The sequence below is a fragment of the Podospora bellae-mahoneyi genome, chromosome 7, assembly GCF_035222275.1.
Source record: "Podospora bellae-mahoneyi strain CBS 112042 chromosome 7, whole genome shotgun sequence".
Taxonomy (NCBI): Eukaryota; Fungi; Ascomycota; class Sordariomycetes; order Sordariales; family Podosporaceae; genus Podospora; species Podospora bellae-mahoneyi.
Genome location: NC_085886.1, coordinates 871,146 through 897,902, shown reverse-complemented (window position 1 = coordinate 897,902; position 26,757 = coordinate 871,146). Strand labels below are relative to the sequence as shown.

Genomic DNA, 26,757 nt, shown 5'->3' with positions numbered 1-26,757 from the left:
CATACACGTCGAAAATGCCGAAGACTAGGTGCCTACAAAAAGCTTGTATCTAAAACCAACTCAAACCAGACCAAACCGGACTACAGTAGGTACTTGAACAGGTATTGACAGCATCTATCTTCACGGCATGATACGATAACAAATATCATCCCAAACCAGAGCAAAATATCGTACTTGGGGCTTCGTTATAATCAGTAGTCACTCTCCGTGTTGCTCCTCCTTTCGTTCATCCTCATCTCAGATTAAAAAGGCAACTGCTCCAGAAACACTTATCATCTCAAATGCCTAAAGATGTTGTACAACCAAGTTGTAACTCGACGCCATCGACAGTGATGCAGACCCTACCAGCCACACATTCAAGAAAGAGAGCAGATGGAAAAGAGCATAACGCCCACCGCAATGTTCACGATAGAACAGGCATGAGACAAATTTAGGTACACAGGCAAGCTCCAGTTCATTCCCGCGTCCCCTTGTCCCGTTTATCCTCCCTCACATCAGCGACACTAGAGTCAGACGTCGAAGCAAACAAATGCCCCGTCGTACTATGAGAAGGGATGTGATATCTCATCCCACGAGAAAAAAGCTTCTTGTTATATCTCCCCGGTGCCATTGTATTCTTCGAGGTTCAAAAAACGGGGGTAGCAAGCTACAAAAAAAAAAGAACAAAACTCCAACACTTCATGCCCCCGCCGATTTCAAGCTTACCTACTCTCTCACAAAGAACACACAATCTTATAATGCCCGAGATATACATGCTTGAACCTTCTCAGAGTTTATCATCACGACTTTCGGAGCCCTCACTGGTCAAGACGCGCATGGCAGCCCAAACTGAGAAACAACTTCACGACCCAAAAACGAAGTTATTCCAGTTTTGAAAATAGAAGCGATGGAGAGACATTGTCTAGTTTTAAGTCCCATACAAGATACCAACGTTAAACCAGGACCTGCACTACTCTTTCTTATTACCCACCGCCCCTTGGAACCCCCAACCGCCCGTGACTCTTTAACACCACACATGTAGCTCAACCATAGGTAACTCGCCGTAGAAATCTCAGTAGAGCAAGGCAGAGAAATTCATGTACAAAATATCAAGACAAATAACCACCGCCCCTTCCCCACGACCCCCCCTCCCGGCCGAGATGTTACTCAACACTAAGGTAGATACTCCATCACGCCCCATTTAAACCCCCCATGTCTTCCAGCCCTCTCACCACTATCCACCCACCCACTTGACCAAAACTCCCCTACCAGTTTGAACCGAAGCCGGAAGAGGATCCTTGCGTGTTCGGTACGTAGTTCTGACCCGATATACTTGTATATCTCACTTGCCTAGCTTTTTACGGAGCTTAGCTATTAAACTGAGATTTTCTCTCGAATATGTACGGTGCATAAATGCGAGATTTAGAGGGTCCCGAACCCGTACCGGGGTGAATGAATGAATGAATTCCGAAAAATTCTCGTTCTGACTTCTTTCAGATAGGTATGTGGCTAAAAAGGTATACAAAACCCCTGGGGCATAACACACAAAGATTCTGGTGGGTGCCCGAGTTTGAACTAAATCGATAAAATGGACAAGGAGATTCAAACCGTTGAACAGCCCTTGAGTGTAAGACATCGACCGAAACAAGGTCTTCGGCTGTCAATTTTTGTTGTTCATGTGCTTCTTGGTGATGACTGATTTCAGCCGTCAAGTTGATATGCTTCTGAAGCAAGCAAGGTAGGTATTATCAACGTTTCATATACACACAAAAAGTACATGATATATAACATCCTCCAGCTCATATCCCCACTTCTAGCTCCAAAAGGTCATTCTCGTTTTTCCCAATTCCATATCTTTTGCCGGTACAGCTAAGTACCTTCTGTACCCCCAAAACGCCGCTAAAAAGTCCCATGTCCCCTCCCTTATCTCATTCACAACCATTCCTCCCCCCTCCACGTGCCTGGGTTGGGTTTGTTTGCCATCTCTCTCTCTCTCTCTCTCTCTCTCTGCAAGGGATACAAGCCAGCCGCAGACGCAAACTGAACATAGCAGCTATCATCTCTCCCTTGTGGCATTGTCGCTTCTTCAGCCCTCCCTGCCGAGTTCTAGAACCCCCCATCATACCCCAACTCCGCGGCGTCCCATGAGCCCGTTCGTTCTGCCAAAAAACAGAGCCGGCTCGAAGCTGATAGCGCTTGCGAAGGGCTACTTTACCGCTTGATAATAGTAACAATATCCTCATCCGCCAACTCGTGCGACAACCCCACCCTTTGCGGCTGGTGCTTCACCGACTTGCCGTACACAATCGCCACCTTGAACTGCTCCAAGATGCTCTTGTGGATCGTGTTGCAGAAATCCTCCACGGTGCACTTGTTGGACCGGAGCACAACCGGCGCGTCGTAGTCGGGCATGCGGCCCTTGGGCTTGGTGTAGACGCGGACGAGCTTGAGTTTTTCCCAGCTGTTGTGGAGTTAGGTTAGCCACCCAGTTACACAAGAGTTGAGTTCGACGAGGGAAAAACATACGCAGCCTCCATCAGCTCATCAATATTCCACCCGTGCTCCGAGCTGATGGGCACAGAGTTGGGAATCCGGTACAGCAGGTCCAACTCCTCAATGCTGATGCTGTCGATCTTGTTGAGCACGTAAATGACAGGAATGTAACTTCTGCTCTTGGCCTCGAGAATATCGATCAAATCGTCGATGGTGGCATCGCAGCGGATAGCAATATCAGCCGAGCTGATCTTGTACTCGCTCATCACAGCCCTGATCTCATCGTTATCGATATGAGTCAACGGCACCGTGCTCGTGATATTCAGTCCACCCTTATCCTTCTTCTTGAACGTGATATTCGGCGGCTCCTTGTTGATCCTGATCCCAAACCCTTCCAACTCCGCCTCAATTACCCTCTTGTCCGTCAACGGCTTGTTCACATCCAGCACAATAAAGATCAAGTTGCACGTCTTCGCCACGGCAATAACCTGGCGACCTCTACCACGACCGTCCTTGGCACCCTCGATGATACCAGGCAAATCAATCATCTGCAGCGGCGCACCATTGTACACCACCTGACCCGGGACCGAGGTCAAAGTTGTGAACTCGTAGGCGGCCGCTTCCGAGTGCTGGCCGGTGAGATGGGACATGAGGGTTGATTTGCCGACCGAGGGGAAGCCGATGAAGCCGATGGAGGCGACACCGGTGCGAGCGACGTCGAAGCCGGCGCCGCCACCGCCGCCGCCGCCCGAGGGGGTGAGAAGCTCGCGTTTGAGTTTGGCGAGCTTGGCTTTGAGCTGACCGAGATGGTACGAGGTGGCCTTGTTCTTTTGGGTGCGAGCCATCTAGACAGGGGAGAAAATCATTCATGTAAGTCGTCGTGTTCGTGGGCCGTAATCTATGGGGATGTTAGATGGGATAGACATACTTCGAGCTCGACCTCCTTGATCTGTTTGCGCGCATCTTGGTTAGCTTGCCATGTATCCTGTGCTCGGGAGGGGGAGGTTGGCGCACCTTTTCCACTGTGGTCGACATGATTGCGGTGTTGTCTTCCTGGCGCGGAAGGACGGTCTCTCTATGTGTCGATGTCCGGATTCGTTCTCTGATGACGGGCGTTTGTAGCCTTGCTCGTTACTCTGCGGTCCTTCTCCAGAAGGTATTCCCAAGGTCGATGTCGTGGGGAATTTTGATGGTGGGGCAAAATTCAACAAGAGGGCCTGCCTGCCGCCCTTGGCACCGTCTCAATCGCCGCCTCCAGGCCTGTGCTTCAAGCTTGCGGGGCCATCTGATGTTACTGTGTGCCACTTGCTCAATAGAACTCAACTTCACTTCCCATCCTCATTATTCCTTTCCCATATTTGTTTTGTTTCATAGTTGTAAGATTTCATATATGTACAACACAACCCCAATGTCCTCCCTCATAATATAACATAGCACCGAATTGCATCGCCCTGGCAAACGTGCCCTATAAACTACAACTGCCTCTCCCATGTAAAATCACCGCCCAAAAACCCAAACCGACGACTCCATATACGTATATCTTGATGGCCGCCGCCTCCACATAACAACCATTCCATGAACATGATGATGAACATTGTACTCCCGACATGAGGCAAAGCTTGCTGCCAAATCAAGGGTATCTCCCGAAACTTCGTTGTTTAGTTGGTAAGGTGGGCGAAAAGATATGAGATCCAAGGCAAGCCATCCAATTCAACACGCATCAACTCTGAGCAAATCATCCTCCTTTCCCAAAAAGAAGCAATCGAGTGTACTGATATCCTGCTGTGTTGGATATGGTGACCATCTATACTGTGTCACCATTGACCAGCCCGTGGATGCCGTTGACCAGTGGGCGGGCCTGTGCTGGCCCCGATTCTGAGGATGGCGAAATTGGCTGGTTGGCAGCACCATTGGGGGCTGTCGCCATGGCCATTGTTGGTGACATGGCACCATCGATTGATTGAGCCATCAAGCGGGACGACGTGCTCGTGGGTGACGAGTGTACGCCGTTGGGAAGGAGGGGCGACTCTGCATTCTCCACAGACCCGTCTCCGCCGTTGTCCTTGAAGAACTGGTTATATGCTGGGTCATCCCGGGCTATGGCCGCAAGGCCGTGCCGAGGAATCCGCCGGCAACGGAAAGGAACTGGAGAAGTGCTTGCCTCCCTCAAGATCGGTTTGTCCTCGTGGAGGAGCTCGCCATTCATGTAATGCTTGCTTGTGGGCGCAAACCCTCCCAAGATGTGTGCTTGAGGGTCACTTCTCCACTTTTGATGAACCACCCAATTGACGGGCTCAGCGTCCGGGTCTGGTAGTTCCAGATATGCCATCGAGAGTTTCACATTGCGAAGATGGTAGATGGTCGGGATGATGAACATGAAATCAGATGCCTGGTCCACGTTAGTATTTTTTGCACAAGATTGACACCGTGACGAGCTTACCTTGACGAAGAACATATCCATGGCCGAAAACTTCTCCCAAGCCTCATTCCGGAGCCGCTCTAGAGTGAGGTAGCCCATCTGCTCAGGGTCGTGCCCTTCGTAGTAATCGGGGAGCTGCCTGCCGAGCTCATAGAGACTGGGTGTAGTCAGCGCATAACGGTCCGACTCCAGGCGCCAGATGATGCGCTTTGCGGTTTGCGAGACAGGGATCCGTGTCCATGCAGTATCTGTGTGCACTCGTTAGCAAATCTGCAGTTGTCATGTCACATGTCGAGCCAAGCACTTACATCGCGAGAGCTCCAAATCCTTCTCTCCCAGAAGAAGGGCCACTTGGGTGTTGAGAAGCCATTGCTCTCTGCCGTCCAAAGTGCCGTTGGCCTCGGGGCGGATGCAATCGTAGCGAACACCCTGCATGGTGCTGAATTTCTCGGCAACCTCTGGCAACTTGGGGTTGACGGCGCTTTCGAGCCAGCGCAAAAGTGGAGGGAGTTTGGCCAGACGAGCACGTTCTTGCTCAGCACGCAACCGCCGCTGTTCGGCCTCTCTGGCTGCACGCTCGGCACGCCTGCGCTCCTCTTCACGAAGCACGCGCTCCTTGCGTTCATGCTCCTTGCGCTCCTCTTCCTCACGTTGCCGTCGGGCTTCTTCAGCAGCTTCACGCTCAACCTGCTCCCTCCGCAACCGCTCGTCCTCCTCCCGCTTCCTCCGCTCCTCTTCATCTTTGCGCCTTCTCTCCTCTTCGGCCTTCTTCTCTTCTTCTCGTCGCTTGCGCTCTTCCTCTTCATGCCGACGTCGCTCCTCCTGTTCTCGTTGCTTACGTTCCTCTTCCTCGCGTTTTCTGCGTTCCTCGTCTTCTCTTCGTTGCTTTTCTTCGGCTTCTTTTCGTCGTTGCTCTTCCTGGGCTCGTTGTTGGGCTTCTGTCTCGGCACGACGCTTGGCCTCCTCTGCAAGGCGAGATCGTTCCTTTTCCCGTTCTCTTTCCTTCTCCTTCTCCTTCTCTTCTTCCTCTTTCCGCCTCTTATCTTCCTCCTTCCTTCTGGCTTCACGGGCTGCAATTTCAACTTCGCCTAGTTTCTTCTTCTTCTCCTCCTCCTCCCTCCTCCGCTGCTGAGAAGGTTCCTTTGCGGGCGCATCAGCATCCGGCATCTCCACGTCTGGATCTTCGGACTTGACATGTATACTGTTATCGGAAGAGTTGGATTTCCCAGATTCTCTCCTAGCGTGTTCCTCCACCTTTTTGGGTTTGGGGGTGGGTTTTCTGTCGTCGTCATCCCGGGTCTTGGAGCTCATACGAGAACCCGCCACAGAACCTGATGCAGATACCGTTTCGCGTGGCGCAGACGCCTTCAAAAGCCTATCGTCAGAGGGGCTTGGCTTGGGCCGTTTCTCCTTGCCTTCAGGAACATCCAAGCGCCTTCTCTTAGCAGGCGCTTCACCGGCGTCCTTCTCCATAATGCTAGGATGCGGCGGGGTGGCACTTGATCTGTACCGCTTACCAGTACTCTCACCTGAGACAGAGAGCCGATCACGAGACTCGTCCCTCTTAAGAGCCTTTGTCCGATCATGGTATTTCTCCGTCTTCGCCAACTTCTCAGGCTCATCCCTAGGACTAGACGGAATATTCATCGACGACGCATTAGAAGTTATGCTCTGCCGACGTTGTTGTTGTTGTTGTTGTTGTTGTTGTTGTTGCTGCTGCTGCTGCTGCTGCTTGTCCTTGTGGTACTCCTTAGCGGTCATCAACTTCCGTCTTGGTTTAACAGCTTCACCCTCTGACGCAGAAACAGCCATATCAGACTCCACACGCTTGACTTTCGGAGCTCTTCCTGCAGGGGAGGCTTCGCGATCTGAAATGGCGATGGTCGGTATCCGGTCATCCTTCTTGGGTCTGCCGGGACCACGTTTAGGCGAAGTTTGGTCGTCGGGGTGGGCGGGAAAAGAACCTGATCGAGGTTTTTCTCGTGGGCTGGCAGCAAGCTTGGACGTGGCGGATTTCTTGGGCTCCCGTGTAGGGCTGGAGGCTTTTCGCTTGTGGGACGACCGCGCAGCCGTTTCGTCTTTGACTTCAGCCCTATTTCGCCGAGCCTCCCTCTCCTGCTCTCGTCTGTTCGGGGATCGAGTCTTGGAGCCATCCTTGTGCGACTTTTTGTACTCATCATAGGCGTTCTTCAGAATGTGTTCCTCATCTCCCCAGTTCGGACCCTTCCTTCGCCGAGCAATCTCATAGTATGTCTCCCCTTTGTACCGTTTCGTGGGATCAAAGTCATTTTGGGCGAGTAGGAGTCGAATCACATTAAGGTTCTCTTGCCCAATCGCCGCCAGCATTGGTGTGGCATACTCGCTATTTTCCGCAGATGGAATGGGCGGAGGGTCGGGATTCGCTTTGCCGAGAGCCAGCAACAGCTGCATAACCATTTCATGACCGCCGCGTGCCGCCGCAACCATGGACTCTGGATCGTCGAAAGCCTCCCGAACCTGGAGGATGCGCGTAACCGTTTCCTCGTCACCACGGGCGGCTGCCAATCGGAGAGTCTTGTCGTCCATCGGCATGTAAAGTAAGTGATTGCTGGTCTTGTTCGCCCTGACGGTACCTGCCCTTCGCCCTCCGATGGCGTGGATGGAGCTGGAGGCACCAGGCGATCGTCGGGGACTTTCATTCCCATGCGACGACAAGGTATCGGGATGGTCCAAATGATGATCCTCCGAGGTGAGTCGACGATCGCCCATATTCTTCTTTGCTTCCTGCAAAGCCTTTCTGATCTCATCGGCATGTTCTGAATCTTCGTTGATCCTGGCGATAGGCTCCTCTCCATAAGCGTTAGCCTTTCGGGGATTGACGCCTGCCGCAAGCAGAATGTTGACGACTTCGAGATGTCCGTTTTCGACCGCATCGAGAAGTGGGGTGTCCTTTTCGTTGTTGAAACATTCCAGATTGCAGCCGGCATCTACCAAAAGTTTCACAATGTCGTCGTACCCATTTAGTGCTGCAATTTGAAGTGGCGTGTTCCCAGCATAATCGGCAACATTGATATCTTCGGGTCGGGCAGCGAGACGGGCCTTTGCATTCTCATACTCACCCTTGGCACAGGCCCTGGCCAGGTGGGTTTGACCGTGGGCGTCGAGGTGCTTTTTGTGGGGGGCCATCTTGGCGGGAGAGATGGTCGATTCCGCCGTCGCCGGGGTGGTTAGACTGCGCAGTTTGGAGCTGCGAGGGTGCGGGCTGCCGCTCACAGACGACTCGTCGGAGTGATAGTCGGTCGACTGGAGCGGCGCGGGAACCCGCTTTTTCTTTTGGCCGAGGCCGTTGGACGATGAGGCGGGAAGATGGGTTGAGATGCTACGGCGGTGAGAAGCTCGGGAGTGCGGTGATGGAGATCGAGTGCGAGTCGAGGTGTGGACCTCGTGATGGCTTGTTTTGGCCGAGGGAAGGTGTGGTTTGCGAGACGCGTCAAGGCCAGAGCCTGAAATTCGTTGTCGACGAACCTTGCGGCTTTCTCTTTCGTCGTCAGACTCGGGCTTGGGGGCCTTTCTCTTGTGAGGCACCAGCTTATCGGCAGCAGATTTTGGCAGTTTTTCTCTTGATGAAATTTTGGGAGAATCCACAGGTGCAGTTTCTGAATCCGACTTGGAGTGCGCATTCGAAGACCGACGACGACGCTGCTGAGGTGGAGACGCAGGCGCGGAGCTCAAACCGCTGGACCCGTCTTTCAATTTGGCCCTATCACCGGGATGCTTCTTCTTCCTGCCGGCCAGCGCGGCGGCGCTATCGCTGGGTCCGCTGGGACCATTGCGGACAGCGGATGCCGACCTGCTTGGCTTTTCGGCACGGTCGGCCTTATCGCCCCGGTCTTTTCTGTCTGCTCTGTCTGCCCGGTCTGCTCTGTTGCTGTTGCTGTTGCTCTCACCTTCTCGGTCATGTTTCAGGGTGGAGGGCTTGCGATTGAGCGAGGGTGCGGCTGGGAGTGGAGCCTCTTCCCCATCGCTCTTGTCCTCGTGTTTGATGATCTTGCGTACCTTGGACGGTGAGTGTTGGCCATCTTTGCCGGGCAGGACAATGGTTTCGGCATCAGAGTTCCCCTCGCCGGCATCGTCATCGTGCAAGTGAGAGTGGGAATAAGTATGTGAGGTGTGTTGGTGTTGGGAGTGTGATTGCGAGCCGGTCGCACTCGGCCTACTGCTGCTGCTGTGGTGGTCCCTGTTGTCCTTGACGGACAGCTCGGGTTTGGCGATCTGGGACAACTTGGTCACGGCGGAGGACCTGGGTTGGTCGGCGTCGGTTCCTGTTGCCAGGCGTTTGGGAGAAGCAGCAGGCTTCGTGGAGGCGGGCTCGACAGCATTCTGCGCATCCATGTCATTTAATTCGAAAAACAAGAGCCGCTGTGCACCATCCTGGTCGCTGGGTGGCCCGGGAATTCGATCGAGAGGGCAGCAGGCGCGCGTGGTGATTGAATCAGGATGTCGACAATGATGCGACAGAATAGAGTAATGTTCTTCGCAAAGAAAGTGCAGACTGCAGCGCAGAGCAAGGTGACTGAACACTGAGCCAGTGGCAGCTGGAGGTGAGTGTAGAGGCGGGTCAAAAAGTGACACACGAAAGAGAAACGAATCAAACAACCACCACGGCTCGCAGGATTGGATAAGGTTCCAATATTAGGCTAGGGGGGTTTATGGGATGGAGATGGGCGCGCCGGTGGAAAGTTGTGCGCGGGTTGGCGATGGGTGAAAGCGCGAGCGTGAGCGTGAGCGTGTGTTTGGTGAAAGGAGACGGTCCTCACCAGGGAACGGGAAACAATGGATGGATGGATGGATGGACGGATGGATGGCAGGATGGCAGGATGGCAGCAGCACCAGGCCAGCAGCAGAATGGAGCGTACCTAGTAAAGCACCCACTGGCACCTCAGCCAAGAGCGAACCGCTCAGCACTCAGCAAGGCCCAGCACCTGGAATAGGCGGGAAGTTGGAGATTCCCAGATCAAAGTCTGATCGCCACCGTGCTGATTGGCCCTGTTGTGTCCTACCACCGTCGTCTGCTTAATCCCTGGAGACAATGCTTTTTCCGACGCGTTCGACCAGGGTGCCGTGGGTGCCAGTTGGGTGTGTTCCAAGCCTTCAACAGGGCAGCCTGGACTGAGCTCAATTGTCGAGAAGGCCGCAATCTCCCCCATTTTTTTATGTGGGTTGTTTTGTCACGACTGTTTCTGAAAATAACAAGAAATATCAAGGTACACCGCTATCCTGTCAAGCCTGGGCCATCCATTTGAGTGTATAAACGTTGATCTGTTGCCTCTTCCAGGTAGCGGCCGTATCACCGTCTGTTGCCTGATGACTCCCCTCCTTTTCAGTGCAGATACCGTGTAGCTACAAAAATCAAAAGGGCCTCGAAAAAGCTCGCCCCCCCGGGCTTTTTTGCCCTGCATTAGTTGGACCTTTGGGGTTAGCGCCAAGGCCCGTAGATTCAACATTGGGCGGCCTTGTGCATGTAGGTCATTCTGGACCTTTTTGTGCAGCGACGGCACCACTCGTGAACTGGCCCCCCGTCATGTTTCACAGACGCCGTTCCCGAACGCTGTGCAGTCCCTTCGTGCTTCACTGTTTCCCCTCTTTTTCTCTTTGTTGACCCTCCCGCCTGGTTCGGAATTTGTCACCCTTCAACAAAATTCACCCCAAAGCAGGGCCCCTCAATTGAGCTTTGGGAGGCCGCTCTACATAATCTTTCTGTCAGACTTTTTCCTTTTTTCCCAACCACTCAAGCCCACCACTCGCCGCTGCTGAGCTGCTTCGCCTCTTCGGCTGGCCCGTTTGGCCATCCTCGCATAAGACAGACCTCTCGGACAAGCGGGAAAAGGGCAAGGCTCTCAGACAGGCTAACCACCATGGACGACAACGACACCTCTTCTGCTTCTTCTTCTCGACCCCTTGACCTGCCACACACCCTCGAGGACAAGAAGATCAAGGCCCTTCCACCCGCCTGCTACTACATCTCAGATTTCATCACCGAAGAAGAGGAAAAGGCGATCTTGGACAAGGTAATAATGTGCCCAGTTTGATTCGGGCCCCCCACCTCGTTGCCTCTAATCGCGAACATATAAAAAGGTCAACACAGCTCCGAAAGCGAGATGGCGACAACTCACTCATAGGCGCCTTCAAACATGGCCATCCGATCTCGTCAAAAACACCCTTCTCGATGCCCGGCCACTCCCCGACTGGCTCGAACAACCCGTCGTCGCACGTCTCCTCTCGATCCCACTATCTGACAGCCAACCCGAGAACATGTTTCATGACAGCCCTCACCAACGTCCAAACCATGTCCTGATCAACGAATACCCCCCAAACACCGGCATCATGCCACACAAGGACGGCGGCGCCTACCACCCCGTCGTTTGCACCGTGAGTCTCGGTTCTACCCTCTGCTTGAACCTGTACAAGAGCAAGGAAGACGGCGCTTTGGACCTGGAGCCTGTCTGGCGCATCCTCCAAGAGCCCCGGAGTCTCTTGATCACAACCGCGGATCTTTACACAGAGTATCTCCATGGCATCGAGCCTATCGCAACCGATGTAGAGTTGTCGGAGAAGACGATTGTGAACTGGGACCTCTTGCGTTCTCCGGAGCTATACAAAGACGGCCTGAACCAGCGGCGGACACGTATCAGCCTGACGTATCGGGATGTGCTCAAAGTCTCCAAACTGGGAAATAAGCTGGGACCGATGTTTAAGCGTCCCTGAGAAAACACCGGCCAGGTACTGAATTTCCGGACTCGGCCGAGGCAGATGGGCCACTTTGATGCTGAACAAAATTGACGGGAACCAAGGCCGAATTCTTGGGTCGAAAAAGCTCCTCACGTGTTGCCCGTGTTGCTATGAATGATGGTGAACTTTTTTGATGTGGTAATCGTTTCTTAACGCTGCCGTGCTTGCCCTCCACTACCATCCACTTAAAACACAAACGGAATCATATTCCACCTCCCCTCCACCGCCCCTTTCCCAAACTTTTCTTCATACCACCTCCTCGTCCCAGAAGCCGTAACGCCAAGGTTAACCACCACAAAAGCCAACGCGCACACCAGCGTCCTGTTGAACCAAACCCCCTCCGGAGCCGTAGCCACAGCCATAGACAAGTACAGCAAACACTCGCAAGTGTAATGAGCGCAGACGAACCACCTGAACAGTCCCTCGGTAGGCAGTGAATATTTCTTTAGTCCAGCCAAATGTTTGTGAGATTTGTACTGGTTGGCCCAGGCGTAGAAGAACACCGGGACCGCAACACCAAGCTTAACCATCTCCTCCCTGCTCAACTCTAATGTTTGCCGGTTCAAGATAGCATCTATCATCATTGTTAGCACACACACATCTTTCTCCTTCACTATGAAAAAGGAAAAACTCACCTGCCCCCCCAACCCCAACCCCCACCCCAACCCCCAAGTAAAACCCCAACCCAAGCACCCAGTGAACAACCCACATCGTCGACGTGCTCGAAGCCCTCACCACAAACAAGTGTTCGCACGTCCTCCTCGCCCCCTGGAGGAACATCATCGCCCACCCGGCCAGCACTTGCACCGACCCCATCCCTTTCCCGTTCCCTCCATATTCCACCTCTTGCTCTGCAATGAACTTGATGACCTGTCCACCGGAGAGGAACTGCCCCAGCCAAAACACCGACCAGGCCACTGAAACAACGTAAAAGATTGCAAACCACGAGTGCGGGACCTGGGTGTGTTTCGTCAGGGTTGACAGCCATGACAACACGGCGTTGTTGCTGGGTTTTGGTGAAGATGCCCGGGCGCCATAGTCGACGAGGATTTGCTTGAGGTCTGAGGGGAGGACTGCAATCGCCGAGACGGCTGCTGCGGCGAAGAGGAAGAAGGATTGGCAGTATTGAGATGGGGGTATTGTTGAAAGGATGCTGTAGAGGGTGGAGATGGTTTGGGATATCATTTTGCTTGTTGTTGTCGCTGTTGTTGACATGATGATGTTGAAGGAGAGAGACGTGGTCTTGACGTTGGTTGGAGATGTGGACCGTGTGCCAAGACAGATGGGTTAGGGGGGGGGGGGGCAACAACATATTATTCAACTCCAGACTATCAGCACTACAATCTCAATCGACATGTCAGACTTTAACAGTCAGTCAAAATCCCTGAGGGTCGCGTAATAAGAAACCAGCAAGAAAAAAAAAACAAGGCTGAAAAAAATGAACCATCACCTCTCTCACACCTAATTATCACATCTAGCATCTAGAAGGGGGGTTTGACTTACTTGATAAGTTCCATTAGCCCTTACAGTACTTCTGGCACTTATGGTGATCAATGCTTAGTTAAATAATATTGGACAAGTAAAGTTAGATGGTGGATTGGCAGATTGAAGACCGACCGACGGTCACTCAGAGGTGACCACAAGCTGGGATCAGATGTCCAGCGGGATAACTCCGTATTTAGTACACCCAGATGCTGTGAATCAATGGTAACGATTTGGTTTGGTAAACACAGCCGTGTATGTCACCACCGTGGAGATTCTCCCCATAGTTGGGTTGAACACTTCACCACTAGGTTATGAGAGAAATTTCTGGTTTTGTTTGTTGAATTCGAGAGGCAGGAAGTAGTATCAAATGGGTGGGGGGTTACTGTCGAAACAAGGAGCGAGGAGGTAAGTAAGCTGGGGCGGTAGGTATAAATCTCACAGAGACCACGGGACAGAGGGAAGGAGTTATGAAGATGGTGATGATTGGAACGAAGCTCTATCAAGTTACTGGTAAATCTGTGAGAGAGTACAGCATCAAAAGGTTCACAGATAGCTTAGAGTAATCAAAACAAACCAACAGAGAGAGAGAAAGACTAAAAAGAAAATTGAACCATCACCTCTCTCACACCCAGCTATCACATTTAGAGAAGGAGATTTCATTTAGGTCTTTTTGGGCTTTCGCCCAACTCAATGTTCCTCCCCCATCTGAGTTTGGATTGGGGCTTACGCCCTGTGCAGGCAATCCTCTTCCATTGGAATTGGAGGCTCATTTGCGTTTCCGCCATGATGTTGATTGCACTCCTTGAGGAGGCATGAATTTTGCTGATTGATACTTACAATGGGCATGTTATCTCTGTCGAGATCCGAGTGAACGGGTCGACGATTGTGCCGTGATACTCGCAATGAGCATGTTGTCTCTGTCGAGATCCAAGTGAATGGGTCGACGACTGTTGTTATGTTCTCCCCATGTCTGGTTCGTATGCTATCGAACACTAAATCAATGGGTCGACGTTTCTTGTCATGTTCTCACCGCGTCTGGGTTGGACTGCATACCTCTTAGAGGTTTGATCTACCTAAGTTTGTTAGTAATTGGTGAGGTGTGACCTGACCACTAGGCTAAGAGAGCAGCTTCCGATTCTGTTTTGTTGAAATGTGGAGTGCAGGAAGAGATATATAAGGCATGGTAGGAGTTGCTCCGGAATTAAGGAGCAAGCGTGGAAGCAAGCTGGGCAGCAAACACGGCCAATTGAGGTGAACCTGGTTCTACCTACACACAGAGCATTGACAGGTTGACAGTTGGAATAGTTAAGACTAATCAGAACACCGAGAAAGGTATCATAACTCGTCAATTATACAGCCTACAAAATCTCACCGTCTCCTCTAGAAATATAAACTGCCACATGTGTTCTTGCTGGTACCGTTGCTCCTCTATCAAACCAACCATGATTACAATGCAAAAATACAAAAGTCTAAAGCAACAACTTCCCCGCCGCCCGACGTCCCGACTTGAAATCCTCCTCCGTATCACCCCCATCAATGTTCATGTTTCTCTGCCCCCCACCCGGCATTGTCTCCCCATCAGTCAACCCCCCATCCATATCCGTAGTCTCATCCTCCGTCGCCGTGAGATTGCCGTCGCCATTGCGCCGCCTCTGCTTCTGGCGATCGAGCAGCCGGTTCAAATCATCATCACTCAACAAACTATCAACACTGCCCCGTCTCTCCGGCACAGTCTTGCCTTCGTCATTGGCAACAGAGGCATCAAACCCAGGCCTGTTCTCCCTCCTGCCTCGCTCCACCAGCCTCTCCACTCTCAAACGGTTGGCAACAAACTTGATCTTGGGAAAAGCGCTCTGTTGCCCTTCGTGGATCATGCGCGCCAGCTTGGCCTCGTCAGGATCGCTCAAGATGCCAAAGAAATCCGTGACCTTGGCGTTGGGCCAGATGGTGACTGTTCCCCCAAAGGTCTGCAACCACAGCATCGACCAGTCCTGTCCCAACGGCCGCGGTAGCAACTCCAACTGCCTCAACACCCTGAGCCATTTTGTCAGGTCCAGCTTGATATACTGCTCCACGGCCGAGCCAAGGTACCCTCCTCTCCAGCCCCGTCCCCTACGATGCGTCACGGGCTGGCCAACCGAACCTCTCGACGAGAAGAAGAACAGGTTGATGTGGGGGTTAACCTGGCTGACAATGGTAAAGTTGACGTTGAAGTGAAGATTAAGCGCCTTGATTGGGATGTCCGTTCTCAAGCTGCCATCCTTCCACTTGTGGCCAAAAGAGTACGGCACCAGCTTGCCCTCTCTCGTCTTCATCATCAGCACCACTGGGTTCAGAATACCCGGGACCGCTGCTGATGCAATCACGGCACTCCAGATTACACAGTCCGGACTGGTCAGGTAATTGCACAGGATCGTCGGACTGTGAGGATCAGCCGGCACGCAGCTCACATTCAACACCCTGCCCGTTCGTTCATACGCCTCCTTGAACGTCATCGACCCCCTCGACCACCAAGAGCACTGCTGAGCCCAGTCGACACTATCAAACCTGGCCCCCGTCTTCCACCACCTCTTGAACCAAACCGTGATCGGCTCCCTACAAGCCGTGATTTTGTGCGCCAACGCCGGCACAAGCAGCTGCTTCAGCTCCTCATCCGTCCTAGTCGCCACCAATGCAGCAACCAACGCACCACCAGACGTCCCCGTGATGATATCCGGCAACTTGTCCTCCTCCAACAACGCCTTCACCACCCCGAAATGGTAATACGCAAACGTCGCCCCACCGCTCAAACACAACGCCGTCCTTCCATAGTTCGCACTAATCCCCTTAAACAACCCCCTCTTCTCCTCCTTACTCATCAACTCCGTATCCAACAAGAACTTCATACTCCTCTCCACCTCATCCACAAAATTCTGCACCAAATTCTTCGTCCCATAATACGTCTGACTATACAACCTCGGATTCTCCACCCCCACAAAATTATTCTTGACACAGGCTCCCATCAACTGCTTCAACTCCTCCACCGCCTCCCTCCCCCGTTTCTCATCCCCCCCATCTGTCGCCCTCTCGGCCTTCTCCCTCGACCTCCTCATCTCCTCCCACACCCTCTTCACCGTCTTCGCATCATAATACGCAAACTCATCCTGCTCCTTCCACTGCTCCGCCACCCCAAAGTAGTCATCCATCTTCCTCGCCGCCGCCACCCACTGCTTGTAATTCCCCGTCGCCCTCATCGCCCGCCTCAACTTCTCCCTCTTCCCCCTCCACGCAACAAACTGCTCATACAAATAAATATACGACCTCGTCGCCAGATACGCAACCGACAGCCCCAACAACCACGTCCCCACAATCAACAAAAAAGGCCACTTCAACAACTGATACAAGTGCCCCTCCCTAGTCTCATCCTTACTCCTCCCCCCCCCCCCTCCTCCCCCCCTCCCCACTCCCAGTCAACCCAACCAACCCCTTCAACCCCAACTTCGGCCTCCTCTTTTTCTCCCCCTTATCCCTATCCCCCCTCAAAAACCTCCTCTTCTTCTTCTTCGTCTCCTCCCTACTCACAACCCGCTCATTAACCGGCGCCCAATCATTCCTCGCCGTGATAAACGTCCCCGTCCCCATCTCCTGCCCTCCCCCACCACCATACTCGTGCGATTCATTCTCATCAAAAAACTCCAAATTACTCCCACTCCTGCTCAACAACCCCGGACTATTCAACCTGACACTCTGCCCCTCCCCTTTCTCATCCACAAAGTCTGGCGCGCTCAGGGCTTGTATAAACGCTTCTACATGCTCCGCCGGCAGGAAGTTTGTCTCCGCGTCGGGGAGGTTCGCCCAGTCAAACGCTTCCGGGGGGAAACCGTATGTTTTGGAGGGGAGCACGATATCCGGTCGGACGGTCGGGGGGTGCGTAGTGCTGGTGAGTTTGAGGCGTGAGGAGGGGTGGTTGTCTTCAGAAGACGAACCCCCCGAGAAAGAGGAGTCGGGAATAGGGGTCGTCGTCATTTTGTTCTTGTCCGCCATGGTGAATGACGCACTGGTTTCTCGTGTTGCTTCGTGTAGTATCGCAGTATTAAAAAAAAAAAGAACGACTAGGGTGTCAAACTTGGTAGGTAGGTAAAATTGAAAGGTTGTCGGTCGTCAAGCGGTCCTAGAAACCCCGAGAAGAGATAGCATATTCGCGCCGCTTCCCAGAGTTTTTTTCTTTTTTCCTTCCACCTCTTTGCCCTTCCTTCAGTCGTAAATTGATTTGCGCCGGAGTGTGATGCAGTAGGTAACAATCTAGTGGGTAAAAAGTGCTGATTCAAAAAAGGTGATTTGTCGCCGCCGCCGCTGCGCGCACCGCTGTCAGGAGGACAGTGGAATGACGTCGGTTTGCTTTTGGCAAAGTGGCGCCTCCTGTGCAGCACTCTCCACCCCCAAACTTGGGGAAAACATATGCCAAGCTATCCTTGTCATCTCCCTACCACAACCTCACACACGCTGTGATCTCAAGATCATAGACTTTATTCTTTTTCTTTTCAGCGTCCAGGCAAGGACTGTAAGTTTCCGCTTCTCATCTCTTCAAGATATGCCCTTCTTGAGCTGGGGTAACACACCCCGGATGAACCGGGTTATGCAACCCTGAATCGTCAAGCTCCATCCACTGCGTCCCGTCCACCCTCCCTCTGACCATCATCCCCAGTGGACTCGGGGAATCATTCCACCTATGGGCTCATTTCCGAAGTGTTGGGGATAACTTCAGCCTCCTTTTATGTCCTGCCTAGACTTGTATGTCACCTCGGTATTACACTAGAACAAAGATCATTATTGCAAATCAAGAACGAAATTCTGGAGCTTGCTGCGAATCTGTAGATCTGCCTATCATGTGACGAGGCCTGTTGATCATCTTGTGATGCCTCCCAAATACGCGCCTGTGTACAATCTGATAATTTAGATCAAAATATCTAGCGAGGTCTGGTCTTCATCCCAGTACGCCTAGCAATCATCTTTCGAAGCCTGTCCCGCTCGGCATCATCAGCATGAGAGGCAGGTAGAAAAGTATCATTTCCAATATAAATCATATATCATAACGCCTCAAAACATTCTCGCCCATGCCTACACCACAAGTTCAACAGCCAACCACACCCGTAATCCCTCATCAAACACAAGCAAACACAACTGGCCTTCTGTATTGATTCTTATCCCCATCCATTACTACCCTCTTATACCGTCCCTCATATCGCCCCGTCACCTCACTCCCCCCATATCCAAACCCCTCCCTCAAACATATTGCGACAACCACCGAATAGCATCCCCATACCCCTGCCTCATCACAACCGAGCACATGAAAACCTCAATCGGGCGGATCCCCTCCAGCGGAATCTTGCCCTTGCCCGTCGTCTGGTAAATCCCCAAATGGTGACGAAGCTCATCCTCACTTACCGCATCCGGGTGATCAATCTTGTTACCCAACACCACAAACGGGACCTTGGCCAGCTCCTCCATCGAAAGAAGCCCATCAATCTCGGCCTTGGCCTCGGGGAACCGCTCGTGGTCCTTGGCGTCAACGAGGAAGACGATGCCGTTGACTTCGGGGAAGTAATCCTTCCAGAGGCGGCGAGCTGTTTCCCACAACACATTCCACGTCAGCACTCCCTATTCATTCAACCTTCTCCCAAAAGGGCACACGTAAAGACTCACCCTGCTGATGACCACCCAAATCAAAAGTCGTAAACCTGACGTTACCAATCGCGAGCTCCTCGGAAGCTAAAAACCACCATCGTCGTTAGTCCCCTTTACTCCCTCCCTCAGTCAGAAACAAATACGCACTAGGATGCAACGTAGGCTGCAAAATAGCCACCCGGTCATTCTTCAACATGTGCAACAGCGTCGTCTTGCCCGCATTGTCCAAGCCCAAAAACAACAGCTTGGCATGCTTGTTCAACAAGCCAAGCGAAGAGAGCACATCGTAGACTGTTTTTTCATCCCCCAAACGTCAGCATCTCGCTCCCATCCCATCGAAACACCCCTTGCCCAAAAATACTTACACCAGTTAACAAGCCACATCTTGTTTCTCTCTCTCGCGTTCTATCCCTTCGTTTTACTTTTCGGTCGGGTAGGTAGGTAGCTAGCGTGTCGCGGTGATGGCAAAGCAAAGCTTTAGGTTGGTTGTTGTCCGGTCAGGAAATGGAATGGAATTGGACGATGGAAGCCGATCGGGTTGCGTGCTGGTCTGTTCAGGGAGTGGCCAGAGCTGCGCTACAAGAATTACTTGGCCTTGCTTGCGCAGGGGCCACCTAGCCTACCTCACCACCGCCCCACCGCCCGTGACCCCCAAGTGGCAGCACCTAGAATGACAGCTGGTTGATACCTGAAATATCAGGCAGATAGTCACCTGACCCCTGACCTTAAAAAGGGGGCATCTCCCTTTCTACAAAGGTGTTGTTGGAAATGCTGACGCTGATGGTGAGGCGCGCATCTTCGAGCTTCATTGCCTGGTCCAACGCGAAATAGAGGCGCAAACATCCGATTTAAATGATTCGTAACCATGAGCTTGATCGTGATCGTGTGCAGCCTCGGCACTCTACTAACGTCTTAACCCACACCAACCCCCTTTAATTGCATCATGTACACACATGATTGGGCTGAGCACCCATTTGCTCAAGCATCAAACAGTCACTCATCGCAAAACTCCAAAATGGTTCAAAATGTATATTCTTGATTCCCTGAAGAGACGGGAAGATGCATTGCAACTACAAAAAAAGTTGTGCCTGTATGTACATAGAGTTGTACCAGGTCGACCGTCACCGGCGTTGTTGAAAACTAGCCAGCCAGCCTGGACCCGGGCGAGATAATTACTAAGGAGGAATAGACAAAAAAAAAGGCAATGTGTGAAAACGCCGTGGTCGTGAGAAAGAAACAAGAAATTTGTACGCCAGGCTCGTGAATAATCATGATGACCGCCCCAGATGAATGCCGTGGTGTATGAACCCCAGTGTATGCCCTTGCGATGCAAATCAGATAGCCTTCCGTTTAGATGGAAAGAACATAATGACCGGGATTCTTGCCCGCCATCGTGAGACCAAGCTCCCTCATACGCTCTGCTCCCTCGCCGGGGATCGTGCGTTTCGGGTGAGCCTTCTCCTTCGCCTTTTCCTTGCGCGCGCGGCTGCAGTACTTTTGGTAGTACTTTTCCTTGCGACGCTGTCTCTTCTGTTCGAGACCCTTGACGATGTCAATGGCACCGCGGACATGGGTCGAGTCCTTCTCCTCGGCGGCAACCTTGGCCTTGCGGGCCTTCTGCTTCAGAAACATGCCCGGTGCCTTGGGAAGGGACTTGGTGTGGGGGAGGCCGAGACCAGGGCGGAATGCAAGTGCCTTGAAAGCAACGTGATCGCTGTCCTGACCAGGTGAGGACGAGGCAGAAGACCTGTACGCCATGGAAATCGGGGCTGGTGACTTGAACCTGCGAGGGGAAGCGCGCTCAGTGGGCTTCAGGGGAGAACGGCCGCGCATCTTAGGGGCGGGAGAAAGACGGCGCTTGGGAGGGGGTGAGCGGAATCGCTTGGGAGATGGGCCCTTGCCGCTCTTGCGTCCGCGACGGTCACGCTCGTGGTGCAGGTCCTCGAACTCGCCGTGAAGCCAGCCATGCTCGTCGCTCTCCCCATAACCCTTGCCATAGGGCTCTTCGGGTTCGTCTTCGATGTCCGAGGTGGGGAAACTGGGATCGATGTCCTGAGGAATGACTGGCACCTTGTCGCGCTTCCGCGCCTCCACGCAAGAGATGTAGGCATCCTCCAGCGGCCTGTCCTCATCCAAAGTACCGCAGACAAAATCGGTGCTGTCGGGAAGCTCAGGAGTGGCAGGGCGGAAGGGTACGGGGCGGGATCTGGAGCGCTTTGTCTTTTTGCGAACAAGGCTCGACTTGCCCTCACCGGCAGAGGAATCAGAACTCTCGCCGACAGACAGTCTCCGAACAGCCGACAAAACAGCCCCAGACAGAGTCTGATGGTGACCAACACGGGTGGTCCAGAGAAGTAACCCATCATCTTCATCATCGGACTCGGCAAAACCAATTTCGTTGTCGGTTTTGTAGCCGTCAGAAGCCTCGTCATCCCAGTTGTATCCAACATTGACGTCGTCTTCCTCTTCCTCTTCAACCTCTTCCTCGTCAGCCTCGTCGTCCAGATCATCGTCGTCGTCCCCATCATCGCCATTCGGAGACTCATCGTCATCCTCATCTTCCTCGCCATCTTCATCCTCATCCACTTCTTCGTCGAGCTCTTCCTCCTCAGCCTCCGCCTCCTCTTCAGCTTCCTTGCCGAGCTTCCGGATCTCCATCTCCTTTTGAAGTGTATCCTGGATGGTCAGCTTGGGCTTGTGGACATCATCATGTCTGATCCAGTCATCTTCTTGGGGAGTTTCACTGGCGAACTCGTGAAAGTGAGCATTCTCGCTGTCAAGGTCATTGGCATTAGCAGCAATCCACTTCTTGCTTTGAATGGCAATGGGGCTGTTGGAAGTTCTGCGAGGTGTCGAGGGCCGTGCCCGAACCGTCGAGGGAGTCCGTGGCTTCTGAACACGAACATCTCTGGGAACAGGAGTCATCGGGCGAGTCTGTGCGCCCACCGTCTTGGGGGGCGCAGCGGGGCAGGCGAACTTGATGGTGGTTTTCTTCGGTGCCGCTTGCGACTTCGTCCCATTATCTGTGGGCTTGGGAGGTGGTGGCATCGAGACCTTGTCATCGGTCTTGGGCTTCGCCGCGCAGGCAAAAGAGATACATCTCTTCTTGGCCAAGGCCTGTACCGCGGCGTCGCTATCCCGCTCAGCGCGCACAACCGGCACGGGCGTCTTGCCCATGAGGGGAACGAAGCCGATGCTGGAGAAGCGAGGGCTGGGTGAGCTGGTGCGCGCAGGCGTGGTAAGCCCGGTATCGCAGGTCAGCTCAGCAGTCGAGGCGATGCTGAAGTTGCTGGTGATGGAGCGTCTCCGCCTTCTAGCAAGAGACGTCGCATCGTGAGATTCCTCATCTGAATGGCTTTGGAAAGCCTTGGTCAGGAGGGATTCGTGCTGCTCGCTGCCTGGGCGGATGGCAGTTCGCTTGAAGTGATTTGATACGGGGGACATTGGCGGCGGACAATCCGGTGGCTCGTCCGTATCAGCCCCCGCATCTTCTTCCACTGACGGCTCCACATTGGCGGAGTTTGTCGTGGTCCATGCCAACACATTTGATGTCGCATAGTCGTGAGGTGTGTATCGGTGTTGTTCCATTTTCGAGAACGGGATGTGAGTATAAGTGGCCGTCGAGCTGGTGGCTCAACCGGCAGGGTAACAGAGTTGTCCTGGGAGCGGAAGAAGGGGCAGTAAAAGTCCAGCGGTCAAGATATATGTGTGTGTGTGTGTGGATGTTGCTGGTTTGTTGATAGAGAAATGATATCGTGAGTGTCCGCTGTGGGTGGAGTCTGAAGTCTGCGACGAGAGCAGTCCTCTACCTTATGGCTTGCAAGTGGCGTACAAGGCGGTGTCCCTAGGGACCGTATTGCTATAACAGCAGAGCCATCACGTCGAAATCTGAGGTTGGTAGTTTGAAAGGCCGGTGGGTTGTTTGGGGGTGGTGGTGTTAGAGAAGCAGGTCGTTCGGCCGTCGACCCAAGAGTGAAATGCTGGAAGGTGAGGTAGTCTTCTGGAAGGCCTGGTCGAAAAGCAGGGTCGTCGGTGGTAAGTCGACGTGCAGATGACGTTGTCCTTTTGGTTTGGAAGAGTGAGTTGCGAGAGGGTGAAAATGTCACACAAACACGCAAAATGTCAGAAGCAGAGCGGGAATGCGGCAAAATATCAGGTTTTGAGACCTGGCGGAGCGGTTCAAGGAGGGGATATGGTCGTGTCCAGCGATGGGGCCGTGCCGTCGCGAAATGCAGGGAACAAGAGAGAGGGAGGGGGGCGACGCAGGGTTGCCCTCAAAAGCGAGGAGCCGGGTCCACCACCTTGGCACTTGGCTGCGCTTGGCTGATGAGATGGCGACGACGAGAGAGAAGAGCGGGTCGAGAGTGGGATGTTGGCCGAGTCCCCCCTTTGGTTGGCTGTTAGTGCTGAGGTCACTCTGCCTGCAATGCCCGCCCACGGCAACAAACAAAAACGGATGGTGATGAAAAACGTAACACCAAGACAAAACGGGGCCGGCCAGGTCCCTTTTTTCTTCGCTTTTATTCACAGCATGACCAATATGAATAATGCGACCGAAAAGCTTTTATACTTTTTACTTTTGGCCATCGGAGGCGGACTGACTCTGCCGCCGCTTGTGACGCCGTCCGTCACTCTGGTTTGGTTGAAACGAAGGAAAAGGCGGCGTGGAAACACACGTTCTCTTCCCACATTTCCACAAGGCACAGCGCAGCATAGCCTGTGCCCAGAGTTGTGCTTGTGCTTGTGCTGATCACCAGAGCCCCGGGCCGTGGCGCTGGGCAAAGGCCAACCGAAAAACGGCGGCAACTTCACAATTTCACAATAACGGCCGTTTCCATTTCTCGAAATGCCAGCTTTGCCCTGTGCGCCCGTTTCTTCCTCTTCCGTCGTTGGCTGCGGGCCCCGCCCCATGGCGATCGATCTTTTGAACCAGCGTTTTTGCGTGGTGGTCGATGGTTCCTTTCAACCCACGCTGACTCCACCTGCTTCTCCAAAAATGTCCAGTGGCGGGAAAGACCCGGCTGGCGGAATTTCGACTTGGGAGGAGCATCGTAGCAATGGCGCTTGACTCTGTTCAGACAGACAAAGGACCCTCGCACCCTCGCTGTGGATTGCCTCCTGATGCGCATAGTGCCGTCCTTATCCCAAGATTAGCAGGTCAGGAGCATCCCCGAGTGTCCGACATCGCCCGTCTCTAACTGAGAGAAGACATGCTGTGTCACCGGACACCATTGCCCTTTTGATAGCAGACCTCTACTATCAGTCCGACTCTATACCGCCTTCACCACCACCGCCTTTCGGGTCTGACACCCTATCGTGTATCAAACAAAAAGACAGATGACAGATTGGGAGGTGCCGAGTTGCCCAGCCGGAATGATCCTCACACCTTGATAGGCTGAACTTTGCGAGCGGGTGGGAGAGAGTGGCCGAGTTTGGTTCTTCTGCAAAGTACTTGGGCTGAGCTGCAATTCGCAATATGCAGGCTGCAACCTTCTCGTCAAGAACACTTCCATCCAGTCTGACCCGCATGAGGGCTCGCATCGCACAAAATCTTGTCTTGGAGGAAAAGAGGGTCACAGTGTTATCTATGTGTTGCCGTCGAGGTTGCCGTTTCTGAGCGGTCGGCCGCGCCTCGCCTGGCACTATTACGCAATAAGCCTTTAATTTATAGTTATTACGTAAGTACTTACACTTTATCCACACACTTGTATTCTAGTTTTAATATTTATTTAGGTCGCAGCTGTGCATTGCTCAGAGCATTTTTCGTCGAGACGCTTGATGCTATCTTTGAAGCAACAAGTGCCTCAAATGCTGTGACTAGCTGATTTGCTAGGTCAGATGTTCATTTGGGCTAAGAGTAAGTAGAGAAGCTTTTTTTACCTGCGCTATAGTGAAAAGCTGTTGGGAAAATAAATTTATCCCAAAATTTAAGGTATAAAGTAAAAAGTAATAAATTTATTACTGCTTTTTATCGTTTAACCGCGAAAGCTAATTACATTAGTCTATTATATTTTAAGTAAAGTATTCGAAAAAGTAATATCGGTATTATTTATTAATATTTATGAGCCTATAAATATTTGGTAGAGCTCTAGCTAAAAAATCAAGAGATATTAAAATTAATAGATTAGTTAAAGCTTTATCAAAGTTAAGGTAAAGAATAATTGTTAAAAATGGGTCTCTGTAAGCTTTATTTTACAGTAGGTTACTGCTATAATACTATAAGGCATTTAGTTCTGGAGGAACTAGTAGATATAGCAAAGACAGTCACAACATATCTACCTGGCACCTTTGAGAATTTTACTTAGTACAAAGTCAACTTTGAAGCCCTGCATCGGACGCTACGGTAGCCTAAAATAGCCGAAATTTTGGATTTAGGCTACTAAAGGCCCTATAATTCCCTGTGGAAATAGCGGCTCTGTGGACCCACAGCTACCTGCATCTATTGTACGGTAAGCCGGTAATCAATTTTGCTATATTTTGTATAATAGTTTGGGGTGCGGCCACAGGCTTGATGGCATAAGTAAGGAAGTGGGGCTCTCTGAGGATTCGGGGGTTCAGGGGTCATGTATATAAGCGGTCTGCTTCGGACTTTCTATTTTAGACGGATCATCGACTTTTATTTCTTCGTATTTTTGCGCTTTGCATGCGTGCAGGCAGTTCTGGCCCTCTGATCAGGCTAATCCGGTGCTTATTGTGCGGCCTGCGAGCCCACAGAGTCTTTTCTTTGTCCTCCGTGAAGTGCAGCCTGCAAGCGAGTTACTGTCATGCAGGTGTTTATTCAGGGACTTGTTGACGGTATATTTGTGGTGTTGTGGTTGTTTTTATGTGTTTTCTTACTATTTCAACAGTTAAGCTAGTCTGAGCTTCTTAGACTATGTAGGCCTCACTTTGCAGTTGCTCCGCTTTAATCTAGTTGGAAAAATAGAGTATTCACCTCACTTTGCAGCGTACCTCTCAAAAAAGCCCACCTACAAAACCAAGTCTGCCTTTCCTAGAAATTAATTATGGCTTTACACTTTATTTTATCATCACTTTTAGTATTTTCTATTAGTAAATATAGAGTTTTAAAATGGTTTAATGTGTAACCCTTTACTTTGTAATTTACTTCTAAAATAAATTTATTCCCGCCAAGAAGACTTTGGCCGGTACTTTAGTAGCCGGAGCTTAGGGTCCCTCTGGAAGGTAGTTGCGGGTGCCGAAAACAGCGGGTCAAAGCTAACCAGAATTGGCACCAGACGGCAAAACATGAGCTTTTCCTGTCATTTCATGCTGTGCCATGCTGTGTACCCCGGCACCGAGTAATCGTATCACTCAGCAACACAACCTTTCCAGTCAGATATCGAATTTCCTGACATGCACATCCATCCACCACCGAAGCCTGATCAACTGGTACACCGAGTAGACTCGTGAGAACAATAGGCCGGCACCTCTCCCACGTCGGCACGGTCGGTAAACAGCATGTCCATCCATCAAAAAGTGACGAAGTCTGGGGAAATGGCGCCATGTCCACCTTGGATGTAACTCCAAGAGTGGGAGGCTGAACGGCTCGGGCTACCATTTGTCGTGGGGGTTTACTCGCTTGATTTGTTCCTCCAATCTCTATCCTCCTATTGTTCCGTGCCTCTATTGGAATTGAGGATTCGCCAGCGCCGAGTTTGCTGGCTCACTCCGTCGCTAACCCACGCTTCCTTATTGCTCAGGCAGCTCAAAGTGAAGCTGACTAGCAGTGATAGAACTTGGAATGCTCCCTCAGTCTGACACCCGTGACGAAGCAGATGCAACTCAGAGCACCATTCAGCGACATTCGTAATAGTCCAACCCGCGCGCTTGAACGTAAATGGAATGGTAGGTAACCGTTGATGCTGAATACCTGCAGCTCACAACACCGTCTCCTTACCCCACCAAGATGCACAAGAGGGCGCTGGATGATTGGACCAAGGCGATACCGT

The 26,757-nt window shown here is 52.1% G+C and overlaps 7 protein-coding genes across 7 annotated transcripts; 1 reads left to right on the top strand and 6 right to left on the bottom strand.

The window, feature by feature from the left end:
• Positions 1-1,601: 1,601 nt before the first annotated feature.
• On the bottom strand, positions 1,602-3,507 carry RBG1 (GTP-binding protein rbg1; the record flags this gene model as incomplete). Its single annotated transcript, XM_062881797.1, has 4 exons — positions 1,602-2,440; positions 2,506-3,317; positions 3,401-3,421; positions 3,487-3,507. 4 exons carry the CDS (start codon positions 3,505-3,507, stop codon positions 2,191-2,193), a joined length of 1,104 nt encoding a protein of 367 aa, XP_062728021.1. The 3' UTR covers positions 1,602-2,190.
• Positions 3,508-4,276: 769 nt separating this feature from the next.
• On the bottom strand, positions 4,277-10,097 carry QC761_702110 (uncharacterized protein; the record flags this gene model as incomplete). Its single annotated transcript, XM_062881798.1, is given in 4 exon segments — positions 4,277-4,861; positions 4,913-5,139; positions 5,200-9,719; positions 9,736-10,097. The coding sequence occupies 3 exon segments, from the start codon at positions 9,260-9,262 to the stop codon at positions 4,277-4,279; spliced, it is 4,875 nt and encodes a 1,624-aa protein (XP_062728020.1). The 5' UTR covers positions 9,263-9,719; positions 9,736-10,097.
• A 287-nt stretch (positions 10,098-10,384) lies between these two features.
• Positions 10,385-11,801, top strand: QC761_702120 (uncharacterized protein). Its single transcript, XM_062881799.1, has 2 exons — positions 10,385-10,938; positions 11,006-11,801. The coding sequence occupies exons 1-2, from the start codon at positions 10,786-10,788 to the stop codon at positions 11,633-11,635; spliced, it is 783 nt and encodes a 260-aa protein (XP_062728019.1). The 5' UTR covers positions 10,385-10,785; the 3' UTR covers positions 11,636-11,801.
• Positions 11,802-11,844: 43 nt separating this feature from the next.
• DFG10 (3-oxo-5-alpha-steroid 4-dehydrogenase) lies at positions 11,845-12,874 on the bottom strand (the record flags this gene model as incomplete). The annotated part of the gene is made up of 2 exons (XM_062881800.1): positions 11,845-12,233; positions 12,295-12,874. 2 exons carry the CDS (start codon positions 12,872-12,874, stop codon positions 11,845-11,847), a joined length of 969 nt encoding a protein of 322 aa, XP_062728018.1.
• A 1,739-nt stretch (positions 12,875-14,613) lies between these two features.
• QC761_702140 (uncharacterized protein) lies at positions 14,614-17,167 on the bottom strand (the record flags this gene model as incomplete). Its single annotated transcript, XM_062881801.1, is given in 2 exon segments — positions 14,614-16,537; positions 16,554-17,167. 2 exon segments carry the CDS (start codon positions 17,165-17,167, stop codon positions 14,614-14,616), a joined length of 2,538 nt encoding a protein of 845 aa, XP_062728017.1.
• A 999-nt stretch (positions 17,168-18,166) lies between these two features.
• Positions 18,167-19,519, bottom strand: SAR1 (COPII coat GTPase). The gene is made up of 4 exons (XM_062881802.1): positions 19,174-19,519; positions 18,956-19,099; positions 18,827-18,892; positions 18,167-18,747 (listed from the first exon to the last, which is right to left on the bottom strand). The coding sequence occupies exons 1-4, from the start codon at positions 19,190-19,192 to the stop codon at positions 18,407-18,409; spliced, it is 570 nt and encodes a 189-aa protein (XP_062728016.1). The 5' UTR covers positions 19,193-19,519; the 3' UTR covers positions 18,167-18,406.
• A 639-nt stretch (positions 19,520-20,158) lies between these two features.
• On the bottom strand, positions 20,159-22,396 carry QC761_702160 (uncharacterized protein; the record flags this gene model as incomplete). The annotated part of the gene is made up of 1 exon (XM_062881803.1): positions 20,159-22,396. The coding sequence occupies one exon, from the start codon at positions 22,394-22,396 to the stop codon at positions 20,159-20,161; it is 2,238 nt and encodes a 745-aa protein (XP_062728015.1).
• Between the last annotated feature and the right edge of the window lie 4,361 nt (positions 22,397-26,757).